Source organism: Scardinius erythrophthalmus (genome assembly GCF_964197995.2).
Source record: "Scardinius erythrophthalmus genome assembly, chromosome: 10".
In the NCBI taxonomy this organism is placed as follows: Eukaryota; Metazoa; Chordata; class Actinopteri; order Cypriniformes; family Leuciscidae; genus Scardinius; species Scardinius erythrophthalmus.
In genome coordinates this window covers 41,899,838-41,920,566 of record NC_138230.1, presented here as the reverse complement: position 1 = coordinate 41,920,566, position 20,729 = coordinate 41,899,838, and the positions used below count along the sequence as shown (strand labels likewise).

The window sequence follows — 20,729 nt, the reverse complement described above, 5'->3', positions numbered from 1 at the left end:
GAGCGTCTAAGTGTCTGCGTCTGCCCGGTGTTTTTGTAATCCTCTGAGCGTGTGTCAGTGTGTGTTTAGTAGGTGTGGGCAGATAGAGACTCCAAACCGGAACTGACAGAAAAAGACATGAGTAAAACGTGAAAACAAATGGACCTTTTCTGTCCCCAATAATGAAAAAAAAGAAGGAAAAAGCATTACTAAATTGTTCGGAAACTTGGAAAACATGTTGTATTTACATTTTCATGTCAAGCATTTAGAAAACCCTCCTTGCTAAGCTTTCTTCAAAAAATTGAATTCAGAACCAAACCATTTCTTGATATTTTTATAAGATCAAAGTTAGCTATAACTTGATGTGTTAGAAAGTCCTAGTCGTGTACGGGTTTTTCTCCAAAAAGTGAGAAATGTCATTACCATTACATCATTATTATCACATACATTCCACACGTCACACATTAAACAAAAGTCTAGTTGAACATTGATTTCAAATCAATCACTTCCATATACCAGACAAAAGTCACTACAGCCAGGCTTTTTACTGCTTTTAGCACAGTAACCAGTGTTGAGATAACGCATTACAAGTAATGCAAGGTATGTAATCAGATTACTTTTTTCCTAGTACGTTACTTTTTCAAATAAGTTGCGCAAGTTGTTCTCCCATTCATTGACACTTTTTCTGTTCCCATGATGGTTATGGCAGCACTGATGAAAGGTTTGCACTTTCTTCAGGCTGAGGCTTATTCATGTCACTTTTGGTCTGAAAGGGCCAGGGCCTTTACATTTGCCAAAAATAGAACTTAATTATTGTTATAGATCTCTTTCCTCAATGATGTCAATTTCCGGCAATCCATGTTTTCACTGTTATATTGTAGGGTTACGATAGGGTATGGTATTACATATCTTCTGAAAGAGTACAGAATGTGAGTACCAAATGAAAAAGAAGCAGAGACGAGTGATAAAAGCTTGTCCACATGTAAAATAAAGTGATCATCAAACATTAAACAGTATATAAGCCAAAATCTATGTTTTGATCATCACTCTGAATCCATTCAGAAATATTCAAAAAAAAAATTTTTTTTATTAAACTTACCCATATTCATGCATGAATCCAGAATAAAAAGTTTTTTTTTTTGTTGTTGTTTGTTTTTAAAGCAGAGATCTCTTCTTTCTTTTGATATATTGCACATTCAGATATTCATGCAACAAAATATTCTGGTAAAAGGGAACGCTGGCAGGGAAAGAGTTAAAAAACAATCAAGCATCCCAAACCCAGGTGAGAAAAAGTAACGCAAAAGTAGCGTAACTAACGCATTACTTTTCATAAAAAGTAATGCAATTAGTTACTTTTTAAAGGAGTAACACGATATTGTAATGCATTATTTGCATTACCAACACTGAGACAACCTAAGAGAGAGAGAGAGAGAGAGAGAGAGAGAGAGAGAGAGAGAGAGAGAGAGAGAGAGACATACATAACCTGCTGTGTGAACGTGAAGTGATTAGTAAAATGAGTACATACTCGGTGATGTGTGAGAATCCGGTTCGTATTTTGCTCTGTGCCCGAGGGCGGGTGTGTGTGTGTGTGTGTGTGTGTGTGTGTGTGTGTTAGTGCCAGTCCTGCCAAACCAGACACAAACGAGTGTGTGTTTAGAAACTACCGACAGCAAAACTTGACAAAGAAAAACCCGCGACAATGAAATACCCAGAGGACATTAGATGAGGTAAAGACATTACATTTAGTTGTTTAAGTCAACATTAGTTGCTTCTTCTCGTTCTTTTTCACGTTTGAGTTGGGTGCAAGTGGGAGAGTTTGACAGGTGCGACTCCATCTGTTAATTTATCCTCGTTTGTTAAACATTTAACTAACCGAAAGTCTTTAGCAGCTTGACCTAAAGTGCATTATAATAGTTTATGCTTGTGTTATATGGAAGTAGATAAACACTTGGCCTCAGTGCAGTGGTAAGCAATTTGTTTACTTTTGCCTTGTTTGTCGCTGTTTGTTATGCGCGTGCGCGATTCAAGCATCGCTTTGTATTATACTGGAAATGATTTTAATCTCTTTATTTATCAGTTTAGCTTGGGACAAAGCAGGGAAATGCAGAATTATTTTTATATCAGTTACAAAATCAAATAGGAATTTAATGAAATATATATTATACACATTTATACATATGTACATATACATATGAGTTTAATATGTACACTTCTCAATTTAGTGGTGTGGAAAGCAAATTTTTATTTGGTTTATCATTGATTACCACTGATTGCTACAGAAGGATTTAGGGTGTTATAGTATAGGCTAATATTTAATTAAACATAAAGATGACATTTTGGGCTGTGTATATTGGATAAGAAAAAAAATTCAATTTATTAAATAAAGTAAAAAAATAAGTAAACATACAAACAAAAAACATTGAAAATCATTATCTGAGAAAGTTGATATTATTATAACTGTGTACATACCCTTGTGGCATTAAAAACGATAAAACAGCGTATCAAAGAGCATTATTATGGGCTATTATGTTTTTTTTCTTCTTGTTTTAGGGAACTTGAAGTCCCTTTATTGCATCTGGAGGAAATGAATAAACATTAACGCAGGTTGGAGATTGAAAATTAATTTGATTTCATTTTTAAATTAATTTTAAAGTGTCTTGCAAATGAAAATTGCTTTTCTGATACAATAACCTTTATTGTTTTTTAAAATTGTTTTCATAAATTTGTATTCTCTCATTTGTGCATTCAGCTCGTTCAGTTCCCACATTTCCATCTGCAACTCTTGGGTGTGGTTTCTCATAAATCTAATCTAAATCATCTTAATAACCAGGTGTGAAGTGTGCCTGAAATGGAAGGGGAAGGGGAACCTAAACTAGATCTCTGTCACCTGACTGAGGTGGAGCAAACTGTTATTCTCAATGTTCTGCTGAGAGATGCTGAACTACGCAGCAAAGAGGAAGGGAGAATACGGTCAGTCTGTGTACAATACTGGACTTTTTTGGTCCACATAAGTCATAGGAGCAATAAAAGATATTTGTGTTTTCAGCAAGCTTCAGCAGACGGTGTCAGACCCTGTCCATCTGCGCTCTCTCTCGGGAGAGTGGTTTCATGAAGAGCGCGCTAAGAGATATCAGAAGGGAGGAGCTGATGTTGTGCATGCCTCCATACGCCAGAAGCGACGTGAAAAAGGTCACATGATCTCCTACTCATCCTTGTAGACTAGAGTAGTATTTGTGTGCATATACATGTGTTGACATTACAATATTCTTTTTTTTTTTTACTAGATACACCTTTGACGGCAATATTTGATGAAGAAAAAGGTAATGACTCTTCTCAATTACATGAGCAGCGAGAGGAAGAAAAGAGTACAGAGAGAGAGTTGCAGGAACATATAAGTGTAAGAGAGGATGACAAGGGCCAGGAAGAGAAGGAAAGAGAAAAAGATGGAGAAAGGTTGGTGCAACTTTTAACTCTTTATTAACTTTGGACTGAGTAAAATAAATGCATCTAAACAGTCTGTATATTAAAGAGGCCATATTATGCCATTTTACACAAAGTCAGGATTTTGTTTTTAAGCTCTACTTGAATAGGTTTTCATGCTTCAATGTTCAAAACATTATTTTGCACATATTTGACATTGTTGCAGCTCCGTCTGTCAGTAACGCTCTGTTTAGTTCCTGTCTTTATGAAGCCCCGCCTTCTGGAAGGCACAAAGTGCTCTGATTGGTTGGCTGGATCAGTGTGTTGTGATTGGTCAACCGCTTCGAGTGTGTTTGGGAAATGCCCCAACCCTTACCATAACCGCCAGTTTCAACACACTACTAACTAACTCAACCGGGACCCGCCCCTTTATTTAATTATTATTTAAATGAGGGAATTATTTAAATGAGGAATATTGTGACATATTCGTTCCCAGAAGGAAACTCAAAACTACAATGGAGGCGTTTAAAGGAGTTCAGAAACAGTGAGACTGATATAGAGAATAACACTTTGGGCCCTATCTTGCACCCAGCGCAATTGACTTTGTACACCGACGCATGTATCATTCCTATTTTGCACCCGCGCAAAGCGCGCTTTTCCCTCCACAGAAGCACGTCGCTAAACTAGGGAATGAACTTGCGCTCCCCGGGCGGTTCAGAGCAAAAAAGGAGGCGTGTTCCGGCGCAAACGTTCCTTCATGCTATTTTGCAGGTTTAGAAAATAATTGCGCCACTAACCAGGAAAAAAATAGTTTAAAGTCAGTGGCGCGTTGCGCATGTTATTCATATGCTATTTTAAGGGCGCATGCTTGGCCATAATCAATGTAGCGTGTGCACAACGCGCATACATACACTTTGATTCTCTCATCTACACAGAAGCAGCAGTTTTCATTTTTAGAAAACCATACATTATTACGATAGATAGATAGACCTATGATAGTATAGATAGTATACCACACCTATGACTAATTGAGGAGATTCCCCCCTTCTATGTAAAGCGCTTTGAGGTCTCAGATAAAGCGCTATATAAATGTAACGAATTATTATTATTATTATTATAATGAAGCTACTTCAGACCAACACATTTTAGATTTGCGCCTGGCGCAAGAGTCATTTATCCTGCCGGGAAAATAGCAACAGCGCCAAGACCCGCCCACAAAGTTACTTGTGCTTTGCGCTTTGACACTTGCGTTTCATATCGTTAAAATAGGGCCCTTTGAGTGACTTTGTAACTTTGCAGAGCTTTTTCATGCTTAAACAGCAACATTACACACTAAAGAATACATGGAAGAGTACATAGAAATCCATTAAATGCCGTGTACTTGGTTATATCTCATTGGGCCTTATTCACTAACTTAATATAGCTTGTGCATGAACATGTTAACATGCAAATGATGTTTTAATAAGATGTTTGAAATCAGAAATATTGAATGCGAATATTTTCTGTGCAGATAAGATCACTTGTATTTAAGTCGTCATATTTAACTATAGCGATTTATACAACAGGAAATAACTATCAATGATGCAAGCTTCATCAAATATTCGAATTTGAATTTTGCTGTGAAGCAGCTTTAAAAAAGACAATAGTGTCGTTATTCAGTTCAGTTCAATAATGATTCAATTCTATTCAATAACTGTCAATGTTGCAAAATTCGTCAATTATGAAACAAAGTCGAATTATCTAAAGAGCAGCTCTGCATGAAACATCTGATCTGTCATTATCAAAAACATCAGATTTTCTTTTCAGTATTGTCAGCGCAGTCAAATCGATATTACAGAATAACTCGAACAAAGCGTGACAGATTCAAGGGTGTGAACTGTGATCTTCAATTATTAGTTTAATTATGATCCAGTCTTATATTGTGGTACATCCTTTTTAGTCTCATTCCTAAGGCAACGCCTGAACCACAATCCAGGACAAGACACATCACAAAGGTCATTTTACATTTAAGATTATATTATCTATGCGTGTGAAATATGAGAGGTTTCACATAATGTTCTTGCTTTGAACAGAAGAGCGCAGCAGTAGGAAATGGACTCAAAGGTAACATTCACCGTCCTGACAGTCAAATCATTTAATGCATTTATAAATGCCTCAACGCTGCACTCTGCTCACGTTCTCTTTCCCTCGTGCCTCAGGAAGTTTTGGAGAGTCAGCTGACAAAGAAAGGAGAGTTTTGCCAAGTGCACCACCATCTCTGCAGGTCTGTTCAGAAAGGCCTGCCGTACAGATACACACGTGTGAGAAGCTGTTGTACTATGTATCTGTGTGTGTGTGTGTGTCTGTAGATGGACTCAGAGGGGGACATCGACTCTGGCAGCACTGAACTAGACTACACTAGGTTTGGCTCAGTTAGCAGCTTGACCTCTCATCATATGGTAAGACACACTCTCTCGTCACAACACATGATGGTCTGCAGAGCAACAGAAGCTGTGCAGGAGTAAACAGTGCAGTTTCTGTGTGTGTAGATGAATGGCAGTTTGATGAGCCTGTACAGTGTCGGGGATTTCGGGGATGTTGTAGTATCAGGGCGGATCCAGTTCTCGCTGCAGTATGACATCAAAAAGGAGGAGCTTCACGTGCACATTATATCCTGCCAAGACCTTGCATCGGCCCGCAAAAATCGATCGGACCCGTAAGTGTATAATGGCCATGGTCATTTTCATTCAGTCATACTTTCAGTATTTATTTGATTTATTTATTTTAGTGCTGTCAGTTAAACGCGTTATTAACAAACTCATTTTAACGGCGTAAATTTTTTTAGCGCGAGATTAACGTTCTTTTTGGCCTAGCAAACTTTGTAGTTTTTTTCACATGCTATTGGAACTAGTAATGTTAGAAAAACTACACCACCACACCGGATCTAGCTAGACCGGAAACAAAATAACAGGCACACCGCACACACTTGTTTGGGCTTGCGAGCCGGCCAAAGAGTAGTAGGCTAACGTTACGTTTTGAGTGGATGGCGAGCGTGAGACGCCGAAATGGATGCCAATAAGATTGTGAATGGAAAGTTTACTTTTAAAAAGTTGCCAAATGGTTTTCAATAAAAAAAACATTTGCACAAAGCAAGCCGATCCACTTTTCCATGTTGATAAGAGCATTAAAATGAGAAAAAATAATGGGACAAAAAGAAATCAAGGGACATTTAGAATAGATAAAAATTTGCGATTAATTATGATTAATTGCGAGTTAACTATGACATTAATGCGATTAAATATTTTAATCGTTTGACAGCACTAATTTATTTATTTTAATATTTTTGTCTCTTATGCTCACCAGGGTTTATCAAAGATACAGAAGAAACAGTAATATTGTGAAATATTATTACAATATTAAAACGCTGTTTTCTATTAGAATATAATGTAAAATGTAATTTATTCCTTTGATCAGCATCATTACTCCATTCTTCAATGTCACATGATCCTTCAGAAATCACTCTAATATGATGATTTGCTGCTCAAGAAACATTTCTGATTATTATCAATATTGTGAACAGTGGAAACTGTGATGCATTTTTTCAGGATTCTTTGATGAACAGAAAGGTCAAAAGAACAGTGTTTAATTGAAACATTAATTATGTCTTTACTGCCACTTTTGATCAATTCAACGCATCGTTGCTGAATAAAAGTATTAACGGTAACACTTTAATTAAAGCCTTTATATATATAATGCATTATAAAAGTATTATAAGTGCATTAATTATGATTTATAATGCCCCTTATAATGCATCGTATGGTCTCCGGAATAATTGTAACCATTATAATACATTATAATACTTTTCTATTTATTGTTACAAAGTATAATGCATTCAAACACAGGACAAACAACCAATTTCAGATTTAACAAGGATTTACATTTTAACTTTGGTTACAATTATTTATGAAAAGATATAATGCATTAAACATAAAGGCTTAACGTAAATGTTACCATATAAATTTCTTAAAAAAAAAAAAAAAACGTACTGACCCCAAACTTTTGAACGTATATAATGGATGGTTTCTGTCTTTCTCTCACACACAGATACGTTAAAGTTTACCTTCTCCCCGACAACACATCCCGCAGTAAGAAAAAAACTGCAATGAAGAGAAAAACATTAAATCCAGTCTATAATGAAACCATGAAAGTCAGTTCTCTTTCATTGATTAATATTTTATAAATTACTATGAATTTAAAATACATTACTGAACTTGCAGCACTATTTCTTTCCCCACTCACCTATAAAATGTTGCCTGTACCAGTACAAAGTGCGCAGACTGGACCTCCAGGCTCGTGTGTTGAGTCTGTCAGTCTGGCACTTGGAGAGAATGAGGAGAAACCTGTTCCTGGGGGAGGTGGAGGTGAGGCTGGGTCTGTGGGACTGGAGCCAGAGCCAACCAACCTGGCACAACCTCCAGCCAAGAGTGAGCCAGATTCAGAGATAGTCTGCATCCCAAATCACATACGCTCTTGAGGAGGGACTTATTTTTACATTTATTTTACAGTCATGCATTTGGCAGACGCTTTTATCCAAAGCGACTTACATTGCATTTCAAGGTACACATTTACATTCTTATCAGTTCTTGCTTTCCCTGGGAATCGAACCTATGACCCTGGCGTTGCAAGCGAGCTACTGTGAATTCAGACATGCTACTTTTGCTCTTTTTCGCCTACTATATAGTTGGGAAGTATGTGATTTCGGATGCAGTCATAGTCTGATATGTGTAGTGAAATAAACCTGTGATAGTCAGTCTCTCATTTAGGAGACTCTTTCTCTTGATGCAGGTTCAGTTAAGTCCAGATGCCATCATCAGCAGAGGAACCATTCTGTTCTCAATTAAGTTCGTACCTCCGGGTTCAGAGGGTGAGTGTGAGCAGATGCTTCATGTTTAAAACCTTTATATCCACATTTATATGGAGGGCCATTGCTAAAAGTCATGTGACCCATTACCAGTTTTTATGGGTGGGCCCACTGTCCCTTCAGTAAAAGGCGATACTGTAGAGCAGGGTTTCACGAACATTTGGTCAGCAGAATCCATTTGATATAAAATATTTTCTTGAAGTACACCCTTTATTTTAATATTCCAATTACTTAACAAGACTTCCAATTACTTAACAAGACTTGGTTAACAAATAAAATGAAGTATTTTAATTACACATTTTTAATTACATCAGAAACTTATTTTGTGATTATTATTTATATCATATTTTTACATGATTATTGTTATTACTTTTAACTAATTAGCCAGAAATATATTACTATTGTAATAATACAATTGCACTTTAAATTAAAAAATGGTATTTGATCATTACAAAAATAATTAAATTTTACACTGCAATACTAATGTCCTAAATGATTCAAACCCTCAAGCTTTTATTTTGGCGTAAAATTGTTTTTGCTGTTTAGTTGATAACAGGTTTAACCACTTCTAAGCTATATTGCGTTTTTTTAATTATTATTACTTGTGCAGCCCTCTTTCTTTATTTTAAATGTTATGATTTAATTATTAGCTTTTCATCCAATCACAAACCCTTTGTTTGGTAAACCCTGCTGAGATTGGATCCCTCTGGTCTCATTACTGATTGGTCCTGGGACAGTGTTGCCCTCCTGTGGTCTGTTCAGGTAGAGCGTGTTTAAAACCCCTTCATGTCAATATCTTGTTTTGTGTGTTCTGTGACTGTAGGAAATGGTCATCCACTGACTGGTGAGCTCCATATATGGTTGAGAGAGATTGTTGGTCTACTTCCCACAAAACGTGGTGCACCTAACACATACGTGAAAAGGTGTGTGTGCACGTTCATAACACACTCAGTTCATAAGTGGATGAATTTATAAGTGCATGAGTTTAGAGTTTATAAGTTTAAATGAAGTAAATTTAGTAGTTTCAAGTTTAAATTAGTTTAAAGTTTAAATAAGTTTGAAGTTTAAAGTAGTTTGAAATAGATAGATAGATAGATAGATAGATAGATAGATAGATAGATAGATAGATAGATAGATAGATAGATAGATAGATAGATATGAGTTTAACTTATAAGTAAAAAAAGTGTTTCGTCTGATTTATTTGTGTATGAGTGCATGAGTATGGTCTGTGTTTGTCCAGTGTGGTATTACCAGATGAAAGCGGCATCAGTGGCCAGCGGACTCGACTGGTGCGAGCTTCTGTCAGCCCGGTGTTCAACCACACAATGGTATATGACGGGTTTCAGTCCAGTGACCTCATTCAGGCATGTGCTGAAATAACAGTCTGGAATCCACATCACTCCGACTGTCTGGGTGGAGTACGACTCAGCACAGGCTCTGGTAATACAGATTTGAACTTACTTGACAATAAAAATAAAAACAGGACCTATAATGCCCTTTTACAAAGTCTTGATTTTGTTTTTGGGCTCTACTAGAATAGGTTTTCATGAATGTTCTAAAAACACCTTATCTTACATATTTTAGGCCTTCATTGTTGCAGCTCCTCTCTTCCCAGTCTATCAGTAACGCTCAGGGGTGCGTTTCCCGTACAACGACGTAACTCTCTGCTTAACTACCATAGTATGATGCATCGTTGAAGAAATCAACTAGCTAGTCACGAGTCACGACTGTTTCCCGAAACCATATTGTCGCAAATTGGTCGTTCAACCACGTTGGTTAATGATCTCACGCAGGTGTTTGGAGTAATAACTTTCTTTAATTAATCTGTTTGAGATTGAATTAACGCTAGATGTTTTGCTATAAATTACGAACATGGCATCTGAGGACTATTTCTAATTTTTCTCAGTTATTTTGCTTTATTTCCAGATTCAATCATTCAATTACGTCGTAAAGCACGTTCGCACATGCGCACTCTTCAAAAACGGTGCTTTAAATCTCTTGACAAACTAAAAGACGTAAATGACATTTGTATGTATTCTATATAAATGATACAGATTGTAATGCTTATTTTGCTCAAGACAAGGATTTATTAAGTCCACATGTCATGCAAACAAGAAACTCTGCTTCTAACCACAGGTTGAGAGCTGTCATTCCAAACACACAACTCTGCGATGCTGTTTGCGAATGTTCGTTAGAACGATGCTTTTGGGAATCACCGACTCGTTGATCTATGCTGATAACGACGGAACTTGCAACCATAGTTAGCTAACGATGCTTTTGGGAAACACACCCGTTTAGTTCCTGTCTCTATGAAGCCCCTCCTTCTGAAAAGCACAATGTGCTCTGATTGGTCGGCTGGATCAGTGTGTTGTGATTGGTCAACAGCGGCGAGTGTTTTGGGGAAATGCTCCGCCCCTTACCATAACCACCAGTTTCAACACACTACTAACTAACTCAACCAGTCCCCGCTCCTTTATTTAGGGTATGCCTTAGGCGGGAATCATTAAATGAGGAATATTGTGACGTGTTCATTCCCAAGAAAACTCAAGACTTCGAGGGAGGCGTTTCAGGGAGTTCAGAAACACTGACACTGATATAGAGAATTACTCCCTTTTCATGCTCAAACCGCAACATTGCACTAAATTTTTTTTTTAAAAATGCTGAACATGAAAAAAGGCATAATAGTTCCTCTTTAAGACTGTGTTTATGTGTTGCAGGAGTGAGTTATGGTCAGTCAGTTTGCTGGATGGATTCTACCGAAGAAGAGATCAGTGTGTGGTCAAGAGTGATTCAGAGCTCCAGTAACTGGGTGGACACTAGTCTGCCAATCAGAACCAACTTACAGCTCTGCTCTGATTGAACTTGTTCAACTTATGCATATTCATCATGTGACATTGGTTGCGAAACAGTTTGAGTAAATCCTGGAATACACTGCACAGCTTTTGCTCAGATTTGCAGTCTAGACGAGTTGACACTTCCAAAAGTCGGAGCTAGTCTGCAGATTTTAAGCACTCAGAATTGACAGATTTCATGTGTGTAGTGTACACAACAGACTCACAGATTTTTAGCTTCAGACTAGGATTTCATCCAGTTGGAGGATATCAAACATGTTTTAAACATGTCATAGTGCCTAGCAATCTGTACAGGACAGAAATGAGATCAATCTTCTTTATATAAAGTTCTAGAAACGGAATGCAAACAATCAAACATATTTTGCACAGGTAGTGGATTTGTTACAAAATAGTCCTCACACATTTCTATTGAGTATGTTGCCAACATATACGATAGTGTTTTTGCAGGAGTTTGTCATGCAGATCTGAGGGAGAAAAATGAGAATTCATTGTAATAAATAGTTCAACTTACTTAAACTGCTCTCTTCAGAGAATAGTGGTATTTTTATCTTTTCTTGTAATTATTATTAATCATTTTCAATTTATAATTTGTAGCTGGTCAGTTTATAAAGTGCTCATTGCTGATAAAACCCCAAATGTAATGAAACACTAACTACTGATTAAAACAACACCATTTTCTTTAATTAAATGTACATTGCATCAGTTTAAAAAAAATACTATATCAAATCATGTTCTGATATTGTATGCCCTTTTTTTGTCAGATTATTCAATAATAATCTGTTAGAATCAGTTTTTTTTTTTGCTTACATTAGGATGAATTAAAAAATAAAATGACAGCCATTCTGTATAGTTGTAATATAGGCGTATTATGTAAAATTGTACTTGTTTGCTTCTTTATTAAACTTGGTCTACATTTTTCCACTGTGGCAGTGGCTCTTCACATGTTTCAAGCATTTCTGCAAAGTTTCTTCCAATTTCCAGAGATGGGCATAAATACATGGAAATGTATACAAAAAAACAAACAAATACAAAATACTGTGTGAAAAAAAATATTTAAATACAAAATACAAATACAGTATTTTGTATTTTGAAAATTACACAAAATACATGTGAAATTAGCCATCCACTGCAGGAATAGGTCACAGTGAATGAAGAAACTACGCGCAAGTAGCCTATCGTGCGCACAGACAGCACGTCAGAATACAGTTCTCTTTCGTGTTTGAACTTACAATAACACTAACAATAACAATTATGCCAAAATGTTCGTTTTGTTGAGTATCTTCTTATGATGAACGTGAAGAGGTGTGAGAGAATGAGGCGCGTGTGAGATCCGCGTCTCTGTCAGCAGCGGCTGGTCTTAAAGAGACAGCGGCAAATTGCGCTTCCTGTCAGTAAAGTTAATCAAACAACAAAATAACAGAGAAAATTACTCACTGCTCTTGACTAAAGAACTTTTTTACTTTAATAAGGATTAGTAGACTATATATTTAATTTATAATTTATGCAGTGCAGACTGTTTGATAGGTCTACCTGTTAGACATTAAGGGCACTGGCAAATATGAAATTTATTTTTTACTATTGTATTCTTGAGACAAATAACAAGTTTGCAAAGATATCAATATTTGATTTTGTAAAAAATATTATTGTAATTTGAAAACAGTGCATTTAGTTGTTGTTTCTAGTTTGAGTCGAGAAGTAACCTACACATTTCAGCATTATCACTAATCTGTGTGTGTATTTTACTTGAGAACCAAGCAAGATGACGCATGAAACCATTCGTTTACTATATCGCAATCGCAATATTGACCTCAATTTGATTTTCCCCAAATCGTGCAGCCCTACTTTAAAAAATAAAATAAAATTGTATCATTGTCTTGTGAACTAATCATTCAGCTTTTGACCAATAGTGATTGGCATGCCAAATCCCACACCTGGTGGGCCTTAGCATTGTGTGTGTGTGTGTGTGTGTGTGTGTGTGTGTGTGTGTGTGTGTGTTCCTTTGGACAGGTAGGGGAGGGGGGGGGGGGGGCCCTGGGGGTACTAATCCACCTCCGACGATATGACCAAAATATCTTCACATTTTACTTCACAGTAACAATATCATGGTTTCACAATTCTCAATATCAGTTTTGATTCCACAGCATAAACTGAATACCAAAATCATCAGTGCTTCTTTTTCCACTCCAACGTTCCAGTAATTCCTGCCCACTAAAAGAAGTGCTATTGGACAAATAGGCCTATTATATCTATGTAAACGATTTAGAAAAAGTTCCATCAATTCAAACTTTATATCATCGTTATGATATCACCCAGTCCTAACATGCAATAATGCTTTAAACACATTTGATTGACAAGCTAGTTGATAAAAATCAACAACATGTCAATGATAGGCTGTTTTCCCGACTTGTGCTCTTTCTTTCATATTAACTGAAGTGAATAATGCACTAACAAGTAGGCCTAGAATTGATCATGCCATTCTCACCCTATAAAAAAAAAGAAAGAAAAGTAAAAATCGCTGATCCAATGCTGAGCTAGTGAATGTCTCTGTCATGTATATAAAATACTGCCCATTTCTCATTTCACTCGTGATTTCGCAAGATTCTCGCTGTTTCACTTCTGGGTGTGACCAGAGAATGTCTTAAAAGGGCGTATACGGGCTCTGGTGGGCCGTGTGTGTCACTGTGTCTGGAAACTTCAATCATGGCGGAGGAGAGAAAGACTGATGGTAAAGTTTTATTCGTTTTACCCACGTCATTTACATTGCTTTCTCCTCTGTTTACAGTCAGACTTGCATATTCATAAATTACCATCCGATGCTTGTCGTATGCATTTTATAAGTTACAGCGAAACAAGCATTTATTTGACACTATTTGTCGCAGTGATGGTTTGGTTGCCAAAAAAAGGGACGCTGCATTTTATTCAAAGTCCAATAGATATTTACTAAATACGTTTTAGTATGTATAGGCGTTATTACGACCTCCGAAGTGGGAAGTAGGAAATTTCCGATAATAAATTTGATGAACGTTTATGTATTCACTCGTCCGCTATATCTTTGGGATATTGATCTAATCGAGAATCAAGGATATAAAAATTGTCATAGCTCGATAAATATTTGTCTGCCTCCAATGGACCCTCATCATGACATAACGTTTATACAGTACGGGAGTTGATCTCGTGATTTCATTACCTGTAATGTTTTAACATTAAGCCTGCTATGCAGTATGCGATAAAATAAGTTTCTATTCTATTCTTAGTCATAGAAAAGTTGATTTAATGCATTGTGTGATCTCTCTGTGTGTGTTTTCTTCCCCAGATGCCACACCAGTTGGTGGCAGAACAGTTCCTGATTTTGGAAAGATGTATCATGTCAAAGGTGCATTTCTGCCTAATTACACAGTACATCCTAGTACAAGACACTTCTTTTTCAGTATGTTACATGTACCTCTTTTATGTAGGTATGCTGACTTTGCCTTATTCTAGTGATGATGGGCTAAAGGAACCGTTAGAAGTTTGGTACGACCTTGAGGGGAACAGAAGTCGCATCGACTATCATAATAGTCAGTGATCTTCTCACGATAAAGTCACAATGTTAAAATCAAAATATATTATGAATGCAGCTTCTCTTCATTGATGCTCTCTACACAGGTACAGTGCGCACTTTTCTGATTGGAAACGACTTTGATTATGGTGCCATTTATCAGATCACACCAGTTACCACTGACACTGAAATACAAGCTATTAAATATTTCCAGCTTAATGGTACAAAGGAGGATCCAATACGTCCACAGGCAGCACTTCCTGATCTGCAGGGCTTTGAAGTATGTACTTCTTAAAGGGACAGTTCACCCAAAATTAAAGAATTCTGTCATCATTTACTCATCCTCATGTCTTTCAAACCTGAATGACTTTCTTCTTTAGAGCAAACCAATGCAACAATTAGGCTGAAATGTGTATAAAATGTTTTTTGTTTTTCTTTTTTGTGCAGTTTGAGAAGATGGAGGATTACGCAGGTGTTCAGTGTGAGGTCTGGAAAAAGGTCACACAGGCTGGTCATAAGAAGAACACATATCGTCTGTGGGTCACACGTCCAGAGGGAAATGATTCCCCAGCCGTCCCGTACCACTATGAGATGATGGGCTTCAACACTCTCTTGGAGTCTCACAATGACAAATACATGATTGACTACAGTGACTTCAGTCCCCAAACTGAGTCCGACATTTTCACTCCACCTGGAGGTAATTGTAGAACACACATTCAGTGACATGCCTTTGTCCGTCTCTTTTACTCTTACAGACCATCTAATCAAATGTTCACTGAGGTTTTATGTGTCTAGATATGACATATAAGGAGTTTCCGGATCCTCCTGAGGAGCGTCAAATATTGGCCAACCCCCTTCAAGACTATGTCAGCACCTCTCCTGTTAGCCATGCCCACCGTTTGTTCGGCCCCTTTAAGGAGAAGTTTCAACGTCAGTATGCAAGTGAGAAGGAGCACGAGGAGCGTGAGAGCTACTTTGTACATTCTCTTCGGTGAGGAAAAACAAATCCGTGAGAAATCTGTGAACTTGTCTGATTTAAGATGCATATGCTTTTTTTGTTTAAGGCAGAGGTCTTCAATCCTGCTCCTGGAATGCAAGTTTAGTTCCAACCCTAATCAAACACACCTGAATCAGCTCATCAAGCTCTTCAGAATCGCTTGAATATTCAAAGGCAGGTGTGCTGAAGCAGGTTGGAACTAAACTCTGAAGCAGTGGTTCCCAAACCTGTCCTGAAGGCCCCCCAACACTGCACATTTTCGTTGTCTCCCTAATCAAACACACCTGATTCAACTCATCAGCTCAATTAACCCATGTGATAATGAGCTGATGAGTTGAATCAGGTGTGTTTGAGTAGGGAGACAAAGAAAACGTGCAGTGTTGGGGGGCCTTCAGGACAGGTTTGGGAACCACTGCTCTGAAGGACAGTGGCCCTCCTGGAGCAGGATTGAAGACCCTTGGTTTAAAGCAACAATATGTAAGTTTTTTCACCGCTAGGGGTCGCTAACCTCTTACAATAACAAAGGCGTATGTTGATGACGCATAAGCGGAATCATGGAACTTGCCGTCGTGCTGAAGGATCTAATAATGTTTATGGATGAGTGCAGGGGCGTAGAATTTAGTAGGGACGTGTCCCTACCAATATCCAGTGACACTGATATCCTTAGCAAAAATTTCGATCAAAACTTAAAATATGTTTATATTGATGTCCCCGTCCCTTCCAATTTCAAAATCAAACCTACGCCACTGGATGAGTGAATACATTGATGTTTTTAACATGACTGTGGTATAAAGCAGGGCGCGATTGCTAATGAGACAGATATGAGCGCCACACGCGAGTCCCGCGGATATAAAGGAATAAGGACAATTAATTCTACCGAACTAACTTACCCACAAGTGCTGAATAATGAGGTAACGCAGCGCTGTTTCACTTGGTCTACACTATCACACTAAACCGCATTTGAGTGTTGAATGTTATTCTATGTGTTAGTCTGTCTGTATGAGACTAGCATAAGCGAGATCAACATTGGAATAACATACTGATCATCATATTGTAACATTTCATCCTTTTGAGCTTTATAACATTGATTAGTTTTATGTACATTTTCTCACCTCTACATTTGCGCGTCTCTGTCAAGTCGAAGTTTGTCACGGACGCTAGCTCTCGGCATCTCGAAAACGCCACGCTGACACTGATCCTCGTTTTAGTTCTCCTTTTGTCCCTAAGTCTGCTTGCTTTGGTCCATTATGTTTGAACGAAACAACAACAGCGTGACCGTGCCGCTAGATGTAACGCAGTTGTGCACGTCTGTCGCCATGGTTACTGTGGCAGTACGATTGGAAACCAGGGATAACACGGGTATTACGTCATTGACAGGCGACAAGTGAACAGGGAGTCAGGGACGAGCCATTATTTAAAGCTGGAATTTCTCTGAAATTAAAATCTTTGGGAACTTTTAGGATATTGTAAGTACATATCTGCAGGAAATATATCACACTGTGCAAGTGATTTTTGCATATTTTATTTTTGTAGCTTTAACATCCTCTTCCTCCTCAGGTTTGTGCACTCTATGAACAGAGCCGGTCTTACATTCAGCAGCGGTATCAACCACTTCTCTGATCGGTCAAAGGCAGAGATGGCCAGGATGTTTGGAGGTTTATTAATTCCAAATGCGTGAAAATACACAAAATAGTACTTACACGAGTCTGTTGCCGACATATGATACAGTATGATAAACTTTCTCAGATTAAGTGTTTTTGCAAGAGTTTGTCATTAAAATCTAAAGGTTAAAAAAAAGTGAAATCATTGTTTTAAGTAGTTCAACTAACTTAAACTGTCCTCTGATGAGAATAGTGGTAATTTAATCTTTTTCTAAATCATCATCATAATTACATTTGGTTTAATTGAGTATCTGCATCTTAAAGCAATTTTGGCAAAATGTATAATTTTCAGTTTATGGTTTGTATCTGGTCTTCTGTGTATAAAGTGTTGATGGTGACATTGCTTATCGAATCCCAAATGTAATTAAATACTAATGATTGAAATACTGATTAAAGCCATAAGTTTTATCTTTGATTAAATGTACATAATATCAGTTCTGACCAAAGATTTTGTATCAAATCAATAAGTAAACTTTTGTTAGACTATTCAAAAATGTGTTTACTAAAACCAGTGTGTAACCAGTGTGTACTTTTACTTAAATTAGGCTGATTTTTAAAAAAAGAAATAAAAATGAATATAAAAATTCAATAAATCAGGTTTTTGGATTTATTTCACAATATGGAAGAAAAGAGCTGTTTCGGCTTCCGTTTGAATGCTACTTTAACGCTTGAGGTTTTGAAGGTTTGAAAGGGTTAAAAATGTTAAAATTAAGCGTCAGTATGGAAGCGCAAGATCTAAATTGTACATAGGCCTACTCTTCAGTGTGGAAAAAAACAAAAAACAGTAGATATTTAGTGATGTAAAATGACATCGTAAAAATAGACATCTATTATTTACATAATCGATTAAATAAGCAATACTGTATGAGTGTCTGCTATATTGTGAATATAGTCATGGCTAAAAACATTTAGAATGACAATGGTAATCCCTCATGAATGTCTATCAGCAGATCAATTATAGTAATTCATATTCATAATTATAGCTGCTTCTAGCACTGTGTGTGCTGATCTGCTGACAAAGATATTTCAATCAAAATAACTTTTTTTTTAAATATTATATGTTTTCCCCCATCTCAAATCAAGCCGTTCGATTTTGTGACATCACAAAATCGATGCCCCTCCCAGGATTGTTGATTGACAGCAGGGTTTCAACACAGACCGGCCCTCGCTCGTGAGCGAACTGTCAATCATAGTACCCGCGGTCATTGTTGATACGCTGGAGCACTGTCTATGAGCAGAATGGCGTCTAAGCAATTGTGGTGTTCTGTGTGTAATAACGAACACAGCATCATTTTGATGATCCTAAATCTGAACCGCTGAAGACGCAGTGGCTGAGTTTGTTTTCGGAAGGAATATTCCCCACGATCAACAGCAATGCTTTAATGTTTGCGCAAATCATTTCACACACCAGACTGCTTTACAAACAAGGTCAGTTCGTGTTCCTGCTGCACCTCCAGAAGAAGAAGTGAGTGTAACGTTTTATTAACCTTTATATTCATCTTTATATTAATCTTTGCAAATCGCTAGCACGCTTCACGATGAATGCGGTTGTTTACACTCAGGGTAATTACATTACGGCATGTTTTCTATGTACGACGTTCTCAATATAATTCATAATCCCACGTTTATAATGAACAACGCGTTATGTTTATTGTGTTACAAACGGTGTAGCACAGAACAGAGGGGTGGGGCATAGACTGTAAAGGGGGCGGGGTAAGCAAGTTCTAGAAAGGGAAAGCAAACAATCAAACATATTTTGCATAGGTAGTGGATTTGTTACAAAACAGTCCTCACACAGTTCTTTATGTTGCATATACGATAGTGTTTTTGCAAGAGTTTGTCATGCAGATCTGAGGGAGAAAACTGAGAATTCATTGTAATAACAAATAGTTCAACTAACTTAAACTGCTCTCTTAGGAGAATAGTGATATTTTCATCTTTTCTTGTAATTATTATTAATCATTTTCAATTTATAATTTATAGCTGGTCAGTTTATAAAGTGCTCATTGCTGGTCAAACCCCAAATGTAATGAAACACTACTGATTAAAACAACACCCTTTTATTTAATTAAATGCGTTTTCAAAAAATTATTATATCAAATCATGTTTTGATATTGTATGTCCTTTTTTTGTCAGATTATTCAATAATAATCTGTTAGAATCAGTTTATTTTTTTGTTTACATTAGGATGAATTACAAAATAAAATGAGAGCCATTCTGTATAGTTGTAATATAGGCATATTATGTAAAATTGTATTTGTTTGCTTCTTTATTAAACTTGGTTAAACATTTTTCCACAGTGGCAGTGGCTCTTCAAGCATTTCTGCAAAGTTTCTTCCCATTTCTATGGGCATAAATTGACTTTACATTCCTAACCACATCTCTTCCCTTTCTTTCTTTCTTTCTTTCTTTCTTTCTTTCTTTCTTTCTTTCTTTCTTTCTTTCTTTCTTTCTTTCTTTCTTTCTTTCTTTCTTTCTTTCTTTCTTTCTTTCTGGCAATTACAAATAAACTTATGCAAAATAGTAGCCATTTATATACTTATTTGTGGTTACAATGTCTATTACTTGTGGTGAACACTATAAAAAAAAACTGTGTAAAACTGTGGGAACCTTTTCTGCTATCTAGCAAAGAATATGGATGTGCAATATCGATATGACCAAAATCTCAATTTTACTTCACAGTAACAATATCATGGTTTCACAATTCTCAATATCAGTTTTGATTCCACAGCATAAATTGAATTTCAAACTCTTTTTTTTTTTTTTTGCAGACAGTTCAATGCTTTTTAAGTAATTTTATGTTTATTTTATGTAAAGTTTATTTGTTTCTATAAGTTTATTAAAATTAGAAAGTGTATCTAAAATTTAAAATTAGAATTAATTTAGATTCATTTGACACTATTTAGCCCTTTTTTATTATTATTTTTTTATGTACAATAAAACTAAAAGCTGAAGATGTTTGTGGTGTATCATTCATCAGTGCTTCTTTTTCCACTCCAACGTTCCAGTAATTCCTGCCAAAGCTGCACGGATAAATTGCGTGATATAAAGTCGCAATTGCGAGAAAAAAAGTCAGAATTCTGACTTTATAACAGGCAATTGCGACTTTATATCTCGCAATTCTGACTTTATATCTCAGAATTCTGACTTTATATCTCAGAATTCTGACTTTATTTCACGCAATTCTGACTTTATATCTCGCAATTCTGAGAAATAAAGTCAGAATTGCGAGATGTAAACTCGCAATTGTGAGATAAAAAGTCGCAATTATCTTTTTATTTTTTTATTTTGTGGCGGAAACAAGCTTCCATAGTAATGCTTTAAACACATTTGACAAGCTAGTTGATAAAAATCAACAGCCGGTCAAGACTGATAGGCTTAC

General features: G+C 36.6%; 2 protein-coding genes across 3 annotated transcripts; both read left to right on the top strand.

Moving 5' to 3' along the window:
- Positions 1-1,486: 1,486 nt before the first annotated feature.
- On the top strand, positions 1,487-12,076 carry sytl1 (synaptotagmin-like 1). Of its 2 annotated transcripts, none has more exons than XM_081375645.1 (16): positions 1,487-1,706; positions 2,530-2,583; positions 2,810-2,949; positions 3,026-3,168; positions 3,264-3,432; positions 5,339-5,393; positions 5,472-5,502; positions 5,598-5,662; positions 5,748-5,837; positions 5,928-6,094; positions 7,483-7,585; positions 7,701-7,862; positions 8,224-8,302; positions 9,123-9,222; positions 9,540-9,739; positions 11,017-12,076. In XM_081375645.1, the coding sequence occupies exons 3-16, from the start codon at positions 2,828-2,830 to the stop codon at positions 11,157-11,159; spliced, it is 1,629 nt and encodes a 542-aa protein (XP_081231771.1). In that variant the 5' UTR covers positions 1,487-1,706; positions 2,530-2,583; positions 2,810-2,827; the 3' UTR covers positions 11,160-12,076. The 2 variants fall into 2 exon arrangements, with proteins under 2 accessions (XP_081231771.1, XP_081231772.1); XM_081375646.1 differs by having other exon boundaries at positions 1,517-1,706; positions 2,729-2,949; positions 11,017-12,075.
- Positions 12,077-13,684: 1,608 nt separating this feature from the next.
- LOC308696867 (counting factor associated protein D-like) lies at positions 13,685-17,902 on the top strand. The gene is made up of 7 exons (XM_081375784.1): positions 13,685-13,876; positions 14,465-14,524; positions 14,607-14,708; positions 14,797-14,969; positions 15,137-15,386; positions 15,485-15,680; positions 17,244-17,902. The coding sequence occupies exons 1-7, from the start codon at positions 13,852-13,854 to the stop codon at positions 17,362-17,364; spliced, it is 927 nt and encodes a 308-aa protein (XP_081231910.1). The 5' UTR covers positions 13,685-13,851; the 3' UTR covers positions 17,365-17,902.
- Positions 17,903-20,729: the final 2,827 nt, after the last annotated feature.

Coding starts and splice junctions, on each gene's coding strand:
- sytl1 (XM_081375645.1), top strand. CDS start 2,828: ATGGAAGGGGAAGGGGAACCTAAACTAGATCTCTGTCACCTGACTGAG. Junction 5,663..5,747: donor GTGCACCACCATCTCTGCAG/GTCTGTTCAGAA, acceptor GTGTGTCTGTAG/ATGGACTCAGAGGGGGACAT. Junction 9,223..9,539: donor CCTAACACATACGTGAAAAG/GTGTGTGTGCAC, acceptor GTGTTTGTCCAG/TGTGGTATTACCAGATGAAA.
- LOC308696867 (XM_081375784.1), top strand. CDS start 13,852: ATGGCGGAGGAGAGAAAGACTGATG. Junction 14,525..14,606: donor AAAGATGTATCATGTCAAAG/GTGCATTTCTGC, acceptor TCTTTTATGTAG/GTATGCTGACTTTGCCTTAT. Junction 15,681..17,243: donor TACTTTGTACATTCTCTTCG/GTGAGGAAAAAC, acceptor CTTCCTCCTCAG/GTTTGTGCACTCTATGAACA.